General features: G+C 44.9%; 2 protein-coding genes across 4 annotated transcripts in view; both read right to left on the bottom strand.

Annotated features, from left to right (window-relative positions):
* Nucleotides 1-511: 511 nt before the first annotated feature.
* Nucleotides 512-8077, bottom strand: phf19 (PHD finger protein 19). The gene is made up of 13 exons (XM_070964966.1): nucleotides 7901-8077; nucleotides 7731-7812; nucleotides 7012-7125; nucleotides 6056-6150; nucleotides 5487-5635; nucleotides 5285-5380; nucleotides 4964-5153; nucleotides 4745-4812; nucleotides 4515-4661; nucleotides 4116-4176; nucleotides 3929-4014; nucleotides 3762-3851; nucleotides 512-854 (listed from the first exon to the last, which is right to left on the bottom strand). Exons 1-13 carry the CDS (start codon nucleotides 8075-8077, stop codon nucleotides 512-514), a joined length of 1698 nt encoding a protein of 565 aa, XP_070821067.1.
* A 1888-nt stretch (nucleotides 8078-9965) lies between these two features.
* Nucleotides 9966-14247, bottom strand: part of LOC139333152 (fibrinogen C domain-containing protein 1-like) — a 21921-nt gene continuing 17639 nt past the window's right edge. For 2 of the 3 annotated variants that reach the window (XM_070965436.1, XM_070965435.1), the window contains exons 9-10: nucleotides 10678-10857; nucleotides 9967-10594 (exon numbers count right to left, since the gene is read on the bottom strand). In XM_070965436.1, coding sequence (XP_070821537.1) covers nucleotides 10332-10594; nucleotides 10678-10857 — 443 coding nt within the window. In that variant the 3' untranslated portion in view covers nucleotides 9967-10331. Of the gene's footprint in view, nucleotides 10595-10677; nucleotides 10858-14247 lie in introns of all 3 variants that reach the window. The other variant, XM_070965437.1, reaches the window with a different exon arrangement.

The raw sequence follows: 14247 nt of genomic DNA, 5'->3' as shown, positions 1-14247 counted from the left end.
TTGTGGGGACAGACATTTGACAAAGGTTTGTGGGGACAGACATTTGACAAAGGTTTGTAGGGACATACTTTCAGAGGTTTGTGAGGACACACTTTTCTGTCCTATCCAGTTCACTGGTTTCTGGATTAGTTTCTCATCTTTCTGTTTAGACAAACTGGTCCTAATCCTAAATTGTGAAAATCCTGTTGGTGGACAACAGACATTAAACATGAAGGCTTGCTCCTTTTGAAAACAGTGTTTTTAGCTTCATGTTTATGAGAAATAAAATTTAAAAACATCTTTAAAAGCAAAGAAAGAAAAACTTTAAAACTCTGAACCTCACAAACTTGCACATGTGGTCCTCAGATGGACTTTTGTCGTGGACACGGTAAATGTGCCACTGTTACTTGGCAGCTGAGCTCTGACCTCGTTTGACCAATGGGAGCTGACCAGGAAAGTATCCCCTGTGAGAGGGGAGGAAGAGGAATCAAAGCTTCACAAGACATCTAACCACCGTTACTCTGTTAACGTCCTAATAGGGTGTTGTCCCCTCCCACTCCAACAGGTACTGGACAGTCCCCTGAGGAGTAACACGTCGAGCCAGCACCTGGTACCTCTCCCCATTGGTCAGTCTGCCTGCTACTCCAAAATACGAGGAGATGGAAGAATGGAGGTGGGAGGAGTCAGAGGGAATCTGGGAGGGATCCGAAAGGAAATGGGAGGAGTCTGATGTCAGGTGCGGGTGGTTTGTAGCGTCTTGGTCCTCCAGCATCACAGAAGGCTCCTCCCCTACAAGCTCCTCCCCTGCCTCACTGCGACTGGCCCACTGGCTGTAGCTGTTGCTGGGCAACTTCCTCTTCCTGCTGCCCACCCTCCTTATGAAGACACAGAGGTCAAAGGTCAGAGAGAATGAGGTGGACAGAGACAAGTCGGTGCTGCCGTAACCAGGTTTTTCATATTATTTTGCAGGCTGGCAGCTTCGGCCCAGTGAGGTGATTCATGTGGACTATCTTACGCTGCAGGAGCTGCAGGTCGGCCTTTGCTGTTAAGAGGTGCATGTTGTTGCACATTTGGTACCAGAAGTAGCCACAGGAGTGACGGGCATGCGTCATTCCCATCATGTTGATGGCATGGAGAGTGTTTTCTCTGACTTTGGTAATATTCTGTATATTTTGGAGAGGAGTTTTTTGTGGAAGTGATATTAATTAACTCTGTTTGAGGGAGGATGGTCAAGGTTGGTGGCTGTAATGTCACATTTTGTCTGAACGGATGCTTCAGATTCCAGAAAAGGATTGTTCCTGATGCCGTAACTTCTCAACCAAGTGGGGAAGGAAACCCACATATCGCTGTGGAAAATTTTAGAAGTACTGCCATTTTAACGGTGGCGATTCCGGCCGTAATGGACAGTGGAAGGTTCATCCGACGGTTTTGAGTGGTGTGCTGAAGTTGACAGCCTGAAGAAACCTTAAGGCCTAAATACGTGATGTGACCTGAGCATAAAGAGATAGGTGGTATGCAGGCTGCCACATCCTAGCTGTTACTAAGCGATGGAAGGATGGAGGATTTACTCCAGTTAATAAAGTGGTCAGAGATTTTGGAGTATACATCAGTAAGTTTGATTGATTCTAGTAGTGATGAGTGAGGGTTTTTTAGAAACAGTGATATATCATCTGCATAGAGACTAATGTGGTGGTGTGCTTTGGGTGTTTGGATTCCTTTTATGTGGGCATTCTGACAAACGGGTGCAGCTAACGGTTCAATGAAAACTGTGAACAGAGATGGAGAGAGTGGGCATCCTTATCTAGCCCCCCGTGGTGTGTGAAGCTTAATGAGGTTTTTCGATTGGTGATAATGGTGGTGAAGGTGAGGTGTACTGAATCTTGAGCTGGTTGATAAATGATTTGTTAAAAGGAATGTCCAGGAATAGTATTGCTACCCCTCAGAGTGATGATATTTTGTCAACACATAAATTATTAATAAAACAAAATCACAAACGGCAGTAAAACCCATCCCCATACAACATACAGAACACAACATGAACAGTCTGCCTCCAGAACATAGAATGAGTCCTTTATGTCAGCATTATCCGGGTCTCTCATAAACTGGTGACACGGGGCGCACCTATAGCTCAGTTGGTAGGGTGTGCCCACCATGTATTAAGGCTGTCAGTCCTCTGCAGTGGCTGCAGGTCCAACTCCCACCTGCAGCTCATTTGCTGCATGTCGTCCCCTCTCCCTCTGCCCCCTTTCCTGTCGTACTTTCAGCTGTCTCTATCATAAAGGCTAAAAAGCCCAAAAAAACAATAATATACTAGCAGGAGGGCATCTGACCTCTCAACAATCTTAACTGCTAGCAAACACTGGTGAAGAAAAAAAAAAACAACAAAAACCAGGTTGACATGTCAAATCAAACGTAACCACATTGGTCAGCTGCAAGCATGAAAGTCATACATACATCGACATAGTCGGCCAGTGTGAACCTGTCCACCACGCCAGTCAGCCAGCGACTTAAACCTGGTAGGTAATCAAACATAACAGGTGCACAGACGACTCCTCCTTTTACCTCCTTTATTGCACTGCTGATCACTGTGTTGAGAGGGAGAATATCTGGAATTGAAATCCAGTCCTAGACAGTGTAGTTCACTAAAGTTTAAAGGTTATCCGGTAATCTTTCTGACCCTGCAGTCCGTAGAAAGATGCTAGACGGCGGTAGCCAGCCCCTTGTGGCTCATGAGCATTATCCAGAGCTCTGACTCGCTGGTTGTAGAAACTGATGGGAGCATGCCGCAAAGGTTTGAGGTTTTCCAACATCTGAGTCTGACCCACGCTATGCTCTCTCTCCTGGCAGGGGGGTCATCAAAGATGTCTTTCTCATAATCTGATTTGCCCGGTGTGAATGGTTCTCTAGGTTCCCAATAAGATCCAGAGGGTCCATATTTTGCATATGCAGGGACTTAATGGTAGTTTCTGCAGCAAATATTTTGTCAAAATCTGCCCTAGCTAGGGTTTCTGTCACAATTAGTCAGCTTTGAAAACTATCCAGTCTCTTGCATTGCTGATTTTTTGAGGATGGACATGCCCTCTCAGACTGGCATGCTGTTTGTTCAGGTTCTCAGTGTTCTATCAACATGAACTATATTAATAGATGTGCCCTCACCTGGAGTTGGAGAGGCCATTGTTGTTAGCTATCATAGATTTGGATAGGAGGTTACCCCTTGAGTGTCCATCCAGTCTTTTACAAACCTAAATTGCACTATGTACAGTCAATTGCTGTACACAATCTGTTTACAAACTGTACTGTACATCAGTTATTTATTTTTGGTATACATTTCACACTGTTTTATTTCCATATCATACTGTATTTTCTATCTTAGATTGCCATATTTTTACTAGATCTTTTTAACTTGTATATATTTCTTTTATATTTTTTTATTTTCTATTTATATTTCATGTTTATTGCTGTTTGCACCAGGGATTTGAGGGAAATGCTATTTCAATTCTGTTAATGTCCTGTACATATAGCAGCATTGACAATAAAGTTCACTTGACTTGAAATAAAAAGCTTACACTCGATATTTCTTAATAGTGTTAGAGTTGTTAAAGACTATTAAAAAGTAAGGTATGAACAAGCGAAGTCAGAGCTCTCCTCCACACGTAACTGAGTTTGAAAATTCACGACTCATATCTGAGGATTTTCACTGAATACAATAATTGACAGTGATCCACAGCTGGAGCTGAGGAGGACGATAAAGATGGAGGACAGGTTTGTGAACTGCTGCTTACCTGAAGTGATAGGAGGCACTGGTTGTAGCAGATCCTGAAGTGGAGGCATCAGTAGAGTCCTGGTCAATACTGACTGTCCTACTGGAACTACTGAGAAGGAAAATCACATGGTAGTAATACGATGATACTTGAAAAACTGATGATTGGTGAAGAGATTTCTGTCTCACCTCTTGAGGCTCTGCAGTTCATCCAGGGTGAAATCAAAGATGTTGGCCATGTGATGGTTGGACGTCCAACTGCAGGACAGCTCATTCTGCAGACACATTTACAGTAATGACACATTAGACCTTTGGCCTGGGACACAGGAGACTGTTTAGGAAACAGGATGAACAGAATAGAGCAGAACAGTCTCACATTAGGAATGGCATCTTCTAACAGCCACTTGGACTTCCTCTTCTTCCTCTCAGCTGAAGCACTGTGTAAACACACACAAACACATGCACGCACACAAAATGGTGTTCAGTTTCTATTACAGAGCAGATACATTGCTATCAGAATCACTCAGTCGTCACACACACTTCAATGCTTCAAGTCTATTTTCTGTGTCCACACAGTATTTGTTTTATGTAAATCACAAAGAGCAGCGTGACTCAAGCTGCAGTTTTCAGGTGATGTAATGACGCTTACGATCCCAGTACCTCCTGCTTTTAGAAACCACAAAGAGGACTCTCTGGACTACAAACTGGAGTAGCTCCTGCTTAAAGGACTACAGACGGACCTGATGAACACCGTCACCGGGAAAATAGGAAATACCTGTTCCTGACAATGCCTTTCTTACGGCCCCGTCCTCCATCGTTCTGAGCCCGCTCAGGAAAGAGCTTGGAGGGGGGGTTGGGAGGGACTCTAGTCCTCAGACGAAAGATGCATTTCCTCTTCTTTATCTCCTTGCCGCACAGAAACCTAAACACAATCACACACATTGTCATTAGTATGTACAAACACACTGATAAGTCTACAGTTTAAACAAAATGGGTGTTTCTTACTTGCTCTTGTATTTATTCAGAGCGTCCAGCAGATGCTGCCCTCTCTCTAACGGAGGAGTGTTAGACAGCTAAATAACAAACAAACAAACAAACAAGCAGGTTAAAATCCTGACCAGGGTCCATCCAGTTGGAGGAACTGGGTGGGTTAGGTCAGCACAGTCTCAGATGTGGTGTGTGGACTGCAGTTTGGTCCAGGTTTAGTTAAGCATAGTCCAGTACCTTCCCGAGCTGTAAATGTTCCCAGTTTGCAGAGACAAAGGTGAGGATCTCGTCCAGCTCAAAGTATTTCTTCTTGCTGCTGACTGACAGGTTGTAGAGAACCAGGTGAACAACATCGACCCACCTCAGAGAGAGACGGCGGACATACTCCGATCCTTTATTACACGCCGCACACAGGAAGAGGTAAAACCTGAGGTGGAGCAGGAGGTAAGGAAGTGACAAAATAACAATGCACAGAGGAGAAATGAGGAGCAGATCATAAGAAAGATGTAAAGAGGAGTGCAGGAGAAGCAGAGGAGCATGAGAGGAGGTCTGCATCACCTGTCTCCAAACATCATGGACTCCTGCAGACACTGAGTGCAGGCCTCGTGGAACCACTGCTGACATCGAAAGCACTGCAGCATCTTTAGGTACCACCTACACACACAACAGTGCCAATGGTTTGAGAGGGATCATGACTAGTGTGACACTGTCAAAGTGTGTGTGTGTGTGTGTGTGTTTGTTTCTCATTGGTCGGCCTTACTCTCCGGGGCCTCCACAGTAGCAGTAACACTGTTGCTGATTGGTACGATGTTGGGAGTCCCAGTCCAAAGAGTCCAGCTCATAAGGTAACACCTGTTTCATGGCTGACAGCGCTTTAGCTATAGGACCTTTCTTGAGAGCGCCCCCTTTCTGTGGGGAGGAGCAGACAGGAAGTGAGTTGGACTGTTTTTCCTTATTGCATTAGTCATTACTGATGCTGATCCTCTCACTTTTCATCTGAACAGCTGATGTCAAAACTACGGACTGTTTTTAAAACCACAGTTATACGGGCCAAACATTTCAAATGTGGAAACATGTATTTGTGGTGGTGGGAGTTAAAGACTGTGTACAGTGACTAACACAAGGTGGCAGTAATATTTAGACCAGAGTTACAAGGGGCACAAAGAAGACAAAGAAGTAAGCTTGAGAGAACTTTTGGATGTAAATGCCATGCTGTGTGTGTCAGTGTCATAATGTGCAGTCTGCTCAGCAACAGGTCGACAGCAGAAACATGATGTTCAGTCATTTTTGTGGACATACAGAAACAAGTGTTACTGTATGTGTTCATACCCTGACAGCCAGAGCGAAAACACATCGTCTACAGAACCAGGGGCTGAGACTGCTGCTGCCCTCTACTGATGGAACATGACACTGCTGGTGGAAGCCTGGCACAGAGACAGGGAGAGACAGACAGGAAGGAGGGGACAGAGAGACAGACAGTATTATCATTCAGTCAAACATCTAGCGCTGTGGCTGTAATGTCCCCTCGACCACACAGCCAGTCTTCAACTGTCCTTTACAGAAAGTTTCAGATTTTCTCCTGTAAAACCACAAACACAGCAAATGTTTGTCTCCCACTTCAACAGTGCAGCTAACCACCAGCTGAGCCAACAGAATCCCACATGTGTGAAGTAAGAAAATAGTATAATCTTTATGGATTATACTGAGGCTGAGTTAACGAGTCCACTGAAGGATTTCTGCGTTTTTTTCCTGCAGAGCGCTGACAGCTTATGTTTAATTCAAACACTGGATGTACATTATTCATTTCTTTTGTTTTTCAGTTCGTAACTGGTTTGATTCATGGTTTATGGTCTAAAAATGTGTGTTTGTATTGATTACTGACAGTTGCTAATCCGGCTAGTTATCTTCTATTTGTGATGGCAGCACGCAGTGAACGGCTGCACTTCCTGTGCGGATTCTCAGACTACTTTTCTGAACATATTGTTGGTGTCACTGAGGACTCGGCGTTGTCCTTTCACAACATTTACATTTATGAAACCACAAAAAGCAAATATTTCTCTCTAATGTCAGCCTTGCTGCTCTACACTTTGGCTGCGACGCCCCCAAAATTTGTATTTATCAAAGGCCAAAATGGCCACGCACCCCCTGACCCTGAAAAAAGGACTTCCAGGCCTGATGTGAAACCCGATCCAACGTGATGTGATAAAACGTGCTGGGCTCCGCGCTCTCCAGACGCGACACGTCGAGTCGGACAGTTTAGCTCACCGGCTGCCTGTCTCACTCACCGATGCCACACTTTCCACAGATGAGGATCTGGTTGTTTTGGTTTAATTGGCTGTCACATTTTGACTCCGCCTCCCGACACACTGAGCAGCGAGGCTCCTCCCCCGGCACTCCAGCTGCAAAGTGATTGGACAAAAGATTGTGACTGACAGCACGAGTGAAGGCAGACATCAGACAGACAGAAAAATTTTTAGGTCTCTGTCTGTCTTCCTCTCAAGGTCTACCTGTCTCTCAAAGTGTCTTTATCGGTCTGTCTGTCTCTGACTCTCACCGTTTTGGATGTCTACCACTACCTGCCTGTCTCTCTCTATACCTGTCTCTCACTCTCTCTCTCTACCTGTCTGTCTCTCTCAACCTGTTACCGTCACTACCTGACTGTTTCTCTACATCTTTCTCACGATGGTGGATGTCTTTCTCTCCAACTGCTTTTCGCCATATTGTCTGTCTGACTCTCTCCACCCGTGTATCTCTTTCCACCTGTCTGTCTCTGACCGTATTGAATTTTTCTCTCTTTGTCTCTAACTGTCTGTCTCTCTCCACCTGTCTGCCTCTTGCTCTCATTCTCTCTACCTGTCTGAGTCTCAATGTTGCAGATGTCTGTCTTCACCTGTCTCGCTCTCTTTGTCTGTTTCTAACAGTGTAGGGTGTCTCTAACTCTACCGCGTGCGTGCGTCTCTCTCTCTCTCTCTGTCTCCCTCTCTACCTGTCCTCCATCTCTCACCGTGTTGGATGTCTTTCCAGAGGACCCAGAACTTGGAGTTGTCCTCAAACGTGACGAAGCAGCTCTGCCTGGGGGGGCTCACCTTTCCAACCATAACAACAGAGTTACACCAACTAATCAGAGGAGACTGTATTTGATTTTGTGTGTGTGTGTGTGTGTGTGTGTGTTACCCGCTGTATCTTGCCCAGGTAGTAGAGTCCATCTGACCAGTGACAGAGGACGAACTGTCCAACACTCAGACTGTACTCCTCCCCCTCCCTCAGATCCTGTACGCCCCGACATGCCCCGCCCCCTGTAGACACCTGGGGCTCCAGACCACAGAAGGCTTCGATCAGGTGCTCAAACATCCTGCGGAGAGACAGACAGGTAGTTTTTCCTCCACTGTCGACATTTGTGAAGTTAAACACGGCTTCATTCACTGGCTCTCAGTGACCTCTGACCTCATGGTATGATCCAATCAGCTAATAGTATTTAGTATAAACAGCATTTTTGGATGGTGTTGAGAGGGGAGTTGAGAAATTAATGTAAATGTCGTTAGCAGCAGCTTAATTATGACTCCTCGTTATGATTCAGAGTATTTTGTCACTGTGATCTTCTTAATAATCCTGCATGTAACATATTTAAAATTCATTACAATCAATACAAGCACAGCCGGACGACAGTGTGACGATTCTGAGCTGATTCACACTTTATACTGTCTCTGTCTGTCTGTCTGTCTGTCTGTCTGTCTGTCTGTCTGTCTGTCTGAGATCAGTTCATGCAACCAGAGATCTGTGCAGACAGACAGGCAGTGGCTGTGATTCATTCCTGAACTGTCAGGGGGATTTTGACATTGGGGAGCATGCGCAGTTCGTCTCCACACAGAACTGAGACCCACATACCGTTTAACTGACGAACCGACTAACCACAGACTAACCGCCGTTAACGACCCACCGTACGGTAACTGACCGTGTCACGGCGAGAAACTAGCTGGGGGGAAAAGCAGATAACTGAACGCTTTACCTCCCGTTAACTGGTTTTAATGGTTCATCCACAGCGCGCGCGCGCACACACACACACACACACACACACACACACACACACACACACACACACACACACACACACACCGTTAGCTGCGGTGAAACGGCTCCATAACTGAACTGTAATAACTGTGTTTAACGGTACTTCAGTCTGCCGTTACCGGCGCTTTACCGGACAACCAAACGTGTCTACAAACCGTTTTCATATCGACATCACTGGATACACTGCTGGGTCAAACCCGGGATAAAAGAGCGGCTTGAACCGAGCAAAAGCGGCCTAAGAACAGAAAGCAGAACTGTCTTACCTTCTCCGAGCCGGTCTGTCTCCACCTGTCCTCCAAACAACAGACACACAGTGCACAGACAGACAGCCAGTACGGTCTCGATCGCGAGAGACTAGTCTGTGTCTCTGTGTCTTCAGTTTCTGTCTCTGTCTCGTCTCTCTGTCCTGTCTCTGTCCCGTCTCCCTGTTCTGTCTCTTCCCCGTCTCTCTGTCTTGTCTCTCTGCGTTTTCGTGGCGCTAAACTTCAAACTTCAGCCGTCGCCATTTTTTCAGTTTTCCCGCGAATCAATGGAGGAGGTTATACGTCATTTACGTAAGCTTCATCCTCCCCGCCGTCGTAATCGTCATGACGTCACCACCAGGAAGTACTACACTGCTCCGAGTCATCACTACCTGCAAAACTCCATTCACACAGATTTTACACCCTTCTTTGACAAGGGTCTAGCTAAGGAATCTTCTATGGAGAAAAATAAATGTCAATTTAACAAAAGGACAATGTTCTCTTCAATTATATTTGTCAAATATTATTACTAGTATTGGGACAGTGTTGTGTTCATAAAACTAAATGATCAGCAACCTCAGTTTTTAATGTGAAGTGTAAAAAGGATCAAAAGCTCCACAACGGCTACTAAATTGAATTGAAATAAACTGAATTGTTGGTTTCTTTGTAGATAAAAGAGCTTGGTCTGTACCAGCTCTATATGGAAAGTGTCCTGAGACAACTTCTGTTGTGATTTGGCGCTATACAAATAAATTGAATTGAATTGAATTAAATAGACTTGTGCTTAGATTGTTTTTTCAGCTGCCTGAGAATGCAGGCCAGTGTTAGCTGGTTCAAGACTGATTTAAAACAGAATTTACTACTGACTTGATCTTACTCTGATTTGATGTTTTCAACAACAGAGGATGAACAGATGGAAGCACAGCTTTAAGCTCAGTCAGTAACACTTTAATCAACCATCAGCTCTACATTCACATCAACTGACATCATTAATATGAAAAGTTATTGATCAGAACACACAATGACCAGGGAAACAGAGAGAAGTCAAATGATTAGGTTCTTCAAGAATCATTTTATACAGTTAAACACAACAGTTGTCTCTTTTTCTGGAGCTGCTTTAGAAAATTGGTCAGGGGTTGCTCAGAGGTCTGTGTCTGTGCTGGAGGTCAAGGTTTAAGGTCAGAGATAAGATTAGAGTCAGAGCAAAACTTTAAGGGCTTGAGAATCAGGAGTCAGGTTTTGGTCAGAGTTCAGGGGTCAGGTTTAGGTTGGAGGTCAGGTTTAGTGTCAGGCTATCAGGAGTCCGGTTTAGCATTAGGTCGTATCTTCATCTCAGTGAACCTGAGTGAGTACTGCCAGCCCGTCCAGCTGGACCACTCCACTCCATCTGCATATGAGGCGTGGCCCCCACTCAGGTACTGCCCGTTCAGGTTGGATGTGTGGCAATTACGGTACCACCACGCCCCCTGATAGTAGGCTGCACAGTTGTTCTCTGACTGGTCCTGGTCCCGGTCTTTGGTGGTGAACTGCATCCCAGAATGTTTCAGGAGGGAGTCACCTGGAGGACAAACAAACACCTGTTAGTACTGTGCAGTGCTGTGTAGTAATGCAGTAGTACAGCAGTTGTGCTAGTATTTGTACCTGCGGTCCCAGAGTACTGGTCCACGGTCAGCGGGTATCCATCCTCCTCTGGGTTCACCGAGTCTCGACCGACAGAAAAATCAGCATAGCGAGCGAATGCTGTGGCGTTATCAAAGTCAGCCATGTCGATTCGTAACTCATAACCACCTGACCTGGTGAGAGAGTAGATCCTCTGGAGACCTGAGAGACAAACAGAGAGAGACAAATAGACAGGGAGATAGACTGACAGGAAGACAGAATGGTGGTTTGACAGGACTGATCCAATGACTGTGACTCTTTCATCTACAACCCTACGACGGACAGATACTTTACAAAGGTACATTGCAAAATACAGTGCAATAAAGAAGGTATTAAATTAAGCACGCCTCTGTTAGTTAGTTGAAACAACTGCAGCTAACAGTGATGGCTTCCATTATTCTGACATTAAAATTACTTTAAGAGACAAGAGTCTCAAGTTTGAGCTTGGCAGATCATTCCAAGAAGGACCATAATAGTGCTTCACCAGCCTCTGATCTGATAGAAGGCGCTTTCAACTGAAGCCTTTTGTATGACTGAAGATTAAGACTGCTTTGCAAAAGTGAAAGCTTTTTGCTTAAGTAGGAAATTTATGTGACATCATTTTATAGATTAATGACTGATGTTGTAGTCTGCACAACGTGAAGGATGGCCAGCTCACCTTGCTGTATAAGGTACTGTGATGGGTCCTGAAGCTAGAATTAGTGACATACCTGACATACCTGATTGATACAGTGGTCAAGTTTAGACATGGTGGAAGGTGAGGCCCACCTATACATAGTATTACCACAGCTGATCTGAGTCAGGAAGAGGCAGCAAGTGAATGTTTTCCTGATGTCATGGAAAAACAGCACTTTAGCCTGTACAGAAAGCCCAGTGTGAATACTAAGGTCTTGGAGAAATAGTCATTACAATATTCCTGGAGGACACATCAACATGTTAAAATGTGGATGATGGGCTTCACTGTGACCAGTGCAGCAGCTTTTAGCAGGTAGGTTTGGCTTCCTTTTTGGGTTTGATAGTATTTAATGCATGAAGAACATCAGGGACTTGGAAGTCTTCTAAATGAAATGAAAGAGCAGAGGACAAAGATGTGTTTGCTGGTAAAAAACCCTCTGAAGAATCAGCTGGCATTGAGGGAGACTGCTGATCAAAAGTAAGACCCACCTTCTCAAAGTTGAAGGCATTGAACATATCAATATTTGTCTATGATGGAAACAACCGTTTTGTTCCGTAATACTGTGATGAGATTCCAGAATTGAGAGCAATTAATAAAACAGTCCTTTGTGAAAGTAGGGTAGTAAATTGATTTAGATTTGCAAATGGATGAAGTGTATCGATCTCTCAAAGATCTGAAGCACAGCTAACCTCAGAAATCTCCTCAGCGTGGGATCAATAAAGTTCATCTTATCTTATCTACTACTAGCGATTCTACTAGTACTACGACTACTACTACTACTACTACTACTACAATAATAATGATAGATAGATAAATAAATTAATTAATGAATAAATGGGATTTCCTCTGTATCTTCTTTTAGAGCATTGTTAAAAATATGGGTTTTAAATCAGCTGGGCATGTTTAAAACCCATAAATGCTTGAAAAGTGTTTTGTGATGGTACTCAGGGTAAAAGACAACAAGCAACACATGGACATGCACCATCATCACCATTGTCACCATTGTCACCATCGTCACCATCGTCACCATCACAGCACCATCACAGCACCAGAACAAGCTTGGCTGTGGAGCATAGGTTTCGTTTCATATTTTTCATTCTTTATTTCTTGCTTAAATTTGGATCTAGGCTATAAGCAGTCTTTTGTTGCCACTGAACACTTCTCATTTTCACTCTCTGAGTTTTGATAGGAGGGTCAGCTGACACGGGTCATGCCCTCTATCTGTTGGTTAGTTGTGGAAATCCAAAAGGGGCGGGTTCAGCCCTGGTAACGAGCTATGACAGGTCACAGCTGTGGCATTTCCTGCATTTAACACACAAGCTGCACTGTAGCGGCCCTTCTTGTGTGAAGACCCTTATGGGGAAAGACCTTCAAGTCTACTTGTGCTAGTCCACTGAGCAAGGACACAGATAACCACCACTATTCTTACACTACTCCCATTGCCTTCACATGTGCTACCAATATATCCTGGTCATCCAGGGCATGCGTAAAAAATGCATTAGGTAGAAAAGGCAACGCAGTCCTGAGAACCACTACTCACTCAGGAAAGCCTCAGCTACTCCCTCTGCTTTTTCCTTTGGCCTATGGAATTGCCAGTCTGCTGTAAACAAAACAGAATTTATCCAAGCACTTCATCAAATTCAGGTACTAGCCCTGACTGAAACCTGGATCCATCCAGGAAATACAGCCACCACCACTCCGCTTTCTCCCACACACCTCATCCTGTTGGACGTGGAGGTGGCACACTGATTTCCAAAGACTGGAAATTCACCAAGCTTACTCCTCTAAGCAATAACTCATCCTTTGATGATGATTTAGGTGGCACGGAGGACAGTGGTAACACTGCTGCTTCACAGCTAGAAGGTCCCGGGTTTGATTCCCACCTGGGACGCTGTGGGTGTGTCTTCTACCATACCTTCTGTGCCTGCTGCCCTTTAAGGGGGGGGCTTTCTGTGTGGAGTTTGCATGTTCTCCCTGTGTTTACCTGGGGTATCCTCCACAAAAATCCCACTAAAAACATGCAAGAAGATCACCACCTGACCAATGGTGACAAAAATGAACTGGGTCCTTGGGCGCCACTGTCGGCGGGCAGCCCACTGCTCCTGGTCTGCCGCGGAGGAAGGACTTACCAGGATGGGTCAAATGCGGAGAAAATAATTCACTAAGCATGTCGTGTGTGCAGTCTCCCCCTGTAGCATGTGTGTGTTGTGATTAATAAAAGTGTGTCTTCTTGAAAATCATGCAATCATGGTTACTGCTCCCATTAAGCTGTACACAAATGTCTTATATCGCCCACCTGGGCTACTGGGGAACTTTATAGCTGAATTGGACATGTTTCTCTCAGCCATTCCTGAAGATGGGTGACATGAATATCCATCTTAACAAACCCCATGCAGACGACTTCCTTTCACCGCTGTCCTCATTCCACCTCAAACAGGTCTCCACCGCTCCCACACACAAAGCGGGCAATACTAAGCCAACTGTCAACACACTACATGTATCAGACCACTTCTTCATTCAATTCTCTGTATCCTTAGCAGAGCATCCTCACGTTCCACCGCAAAAGGTCTCCTTCAGACGAAACCTCCGGTCCCTCACACCGGCTCAGCTCTCCAATGAGGTCTCGGCAACCATGCCTCCTCACAATGTTTTCTCCTCACTCCCTGTGAATTACAGGCCAGTTTCACTCATCCCTTTCCTTTCCAAAACTCTTGAGTGCACTGTCTTTAATCAAGTCTGAATTCCTTTCTGAGAACAACCTGCATGATCCCAGCCAATCCAGTTTCAAAGACAGACACTCTACGGAGACTGCTCTCTTATCTGTAGTGGAAACACTACGATCAGCTAGAGCTACTGGTCAGTCCTCTGTTCTACTA

The sequence above is a fragment of the Chaetodon trifascialis genome, chromosome 6, assembly GCF_039877785.1.
Source record: "Chaetodon trifascialis isolate fChaTrf1 chromosome 6, fChaTrf1.hap1, whole genome shotgun sequence".
Taxonomy (NCBI): Eukaryota; Metazoa; Chordata; class Actinopteri; order Chaetodontiformes; family Chaetodontidae; genus Chaetodon; species Chaetodon trifascialis.
This window is presented reverse-complemented; position numbering and strand designations above follow the sequence as displayed.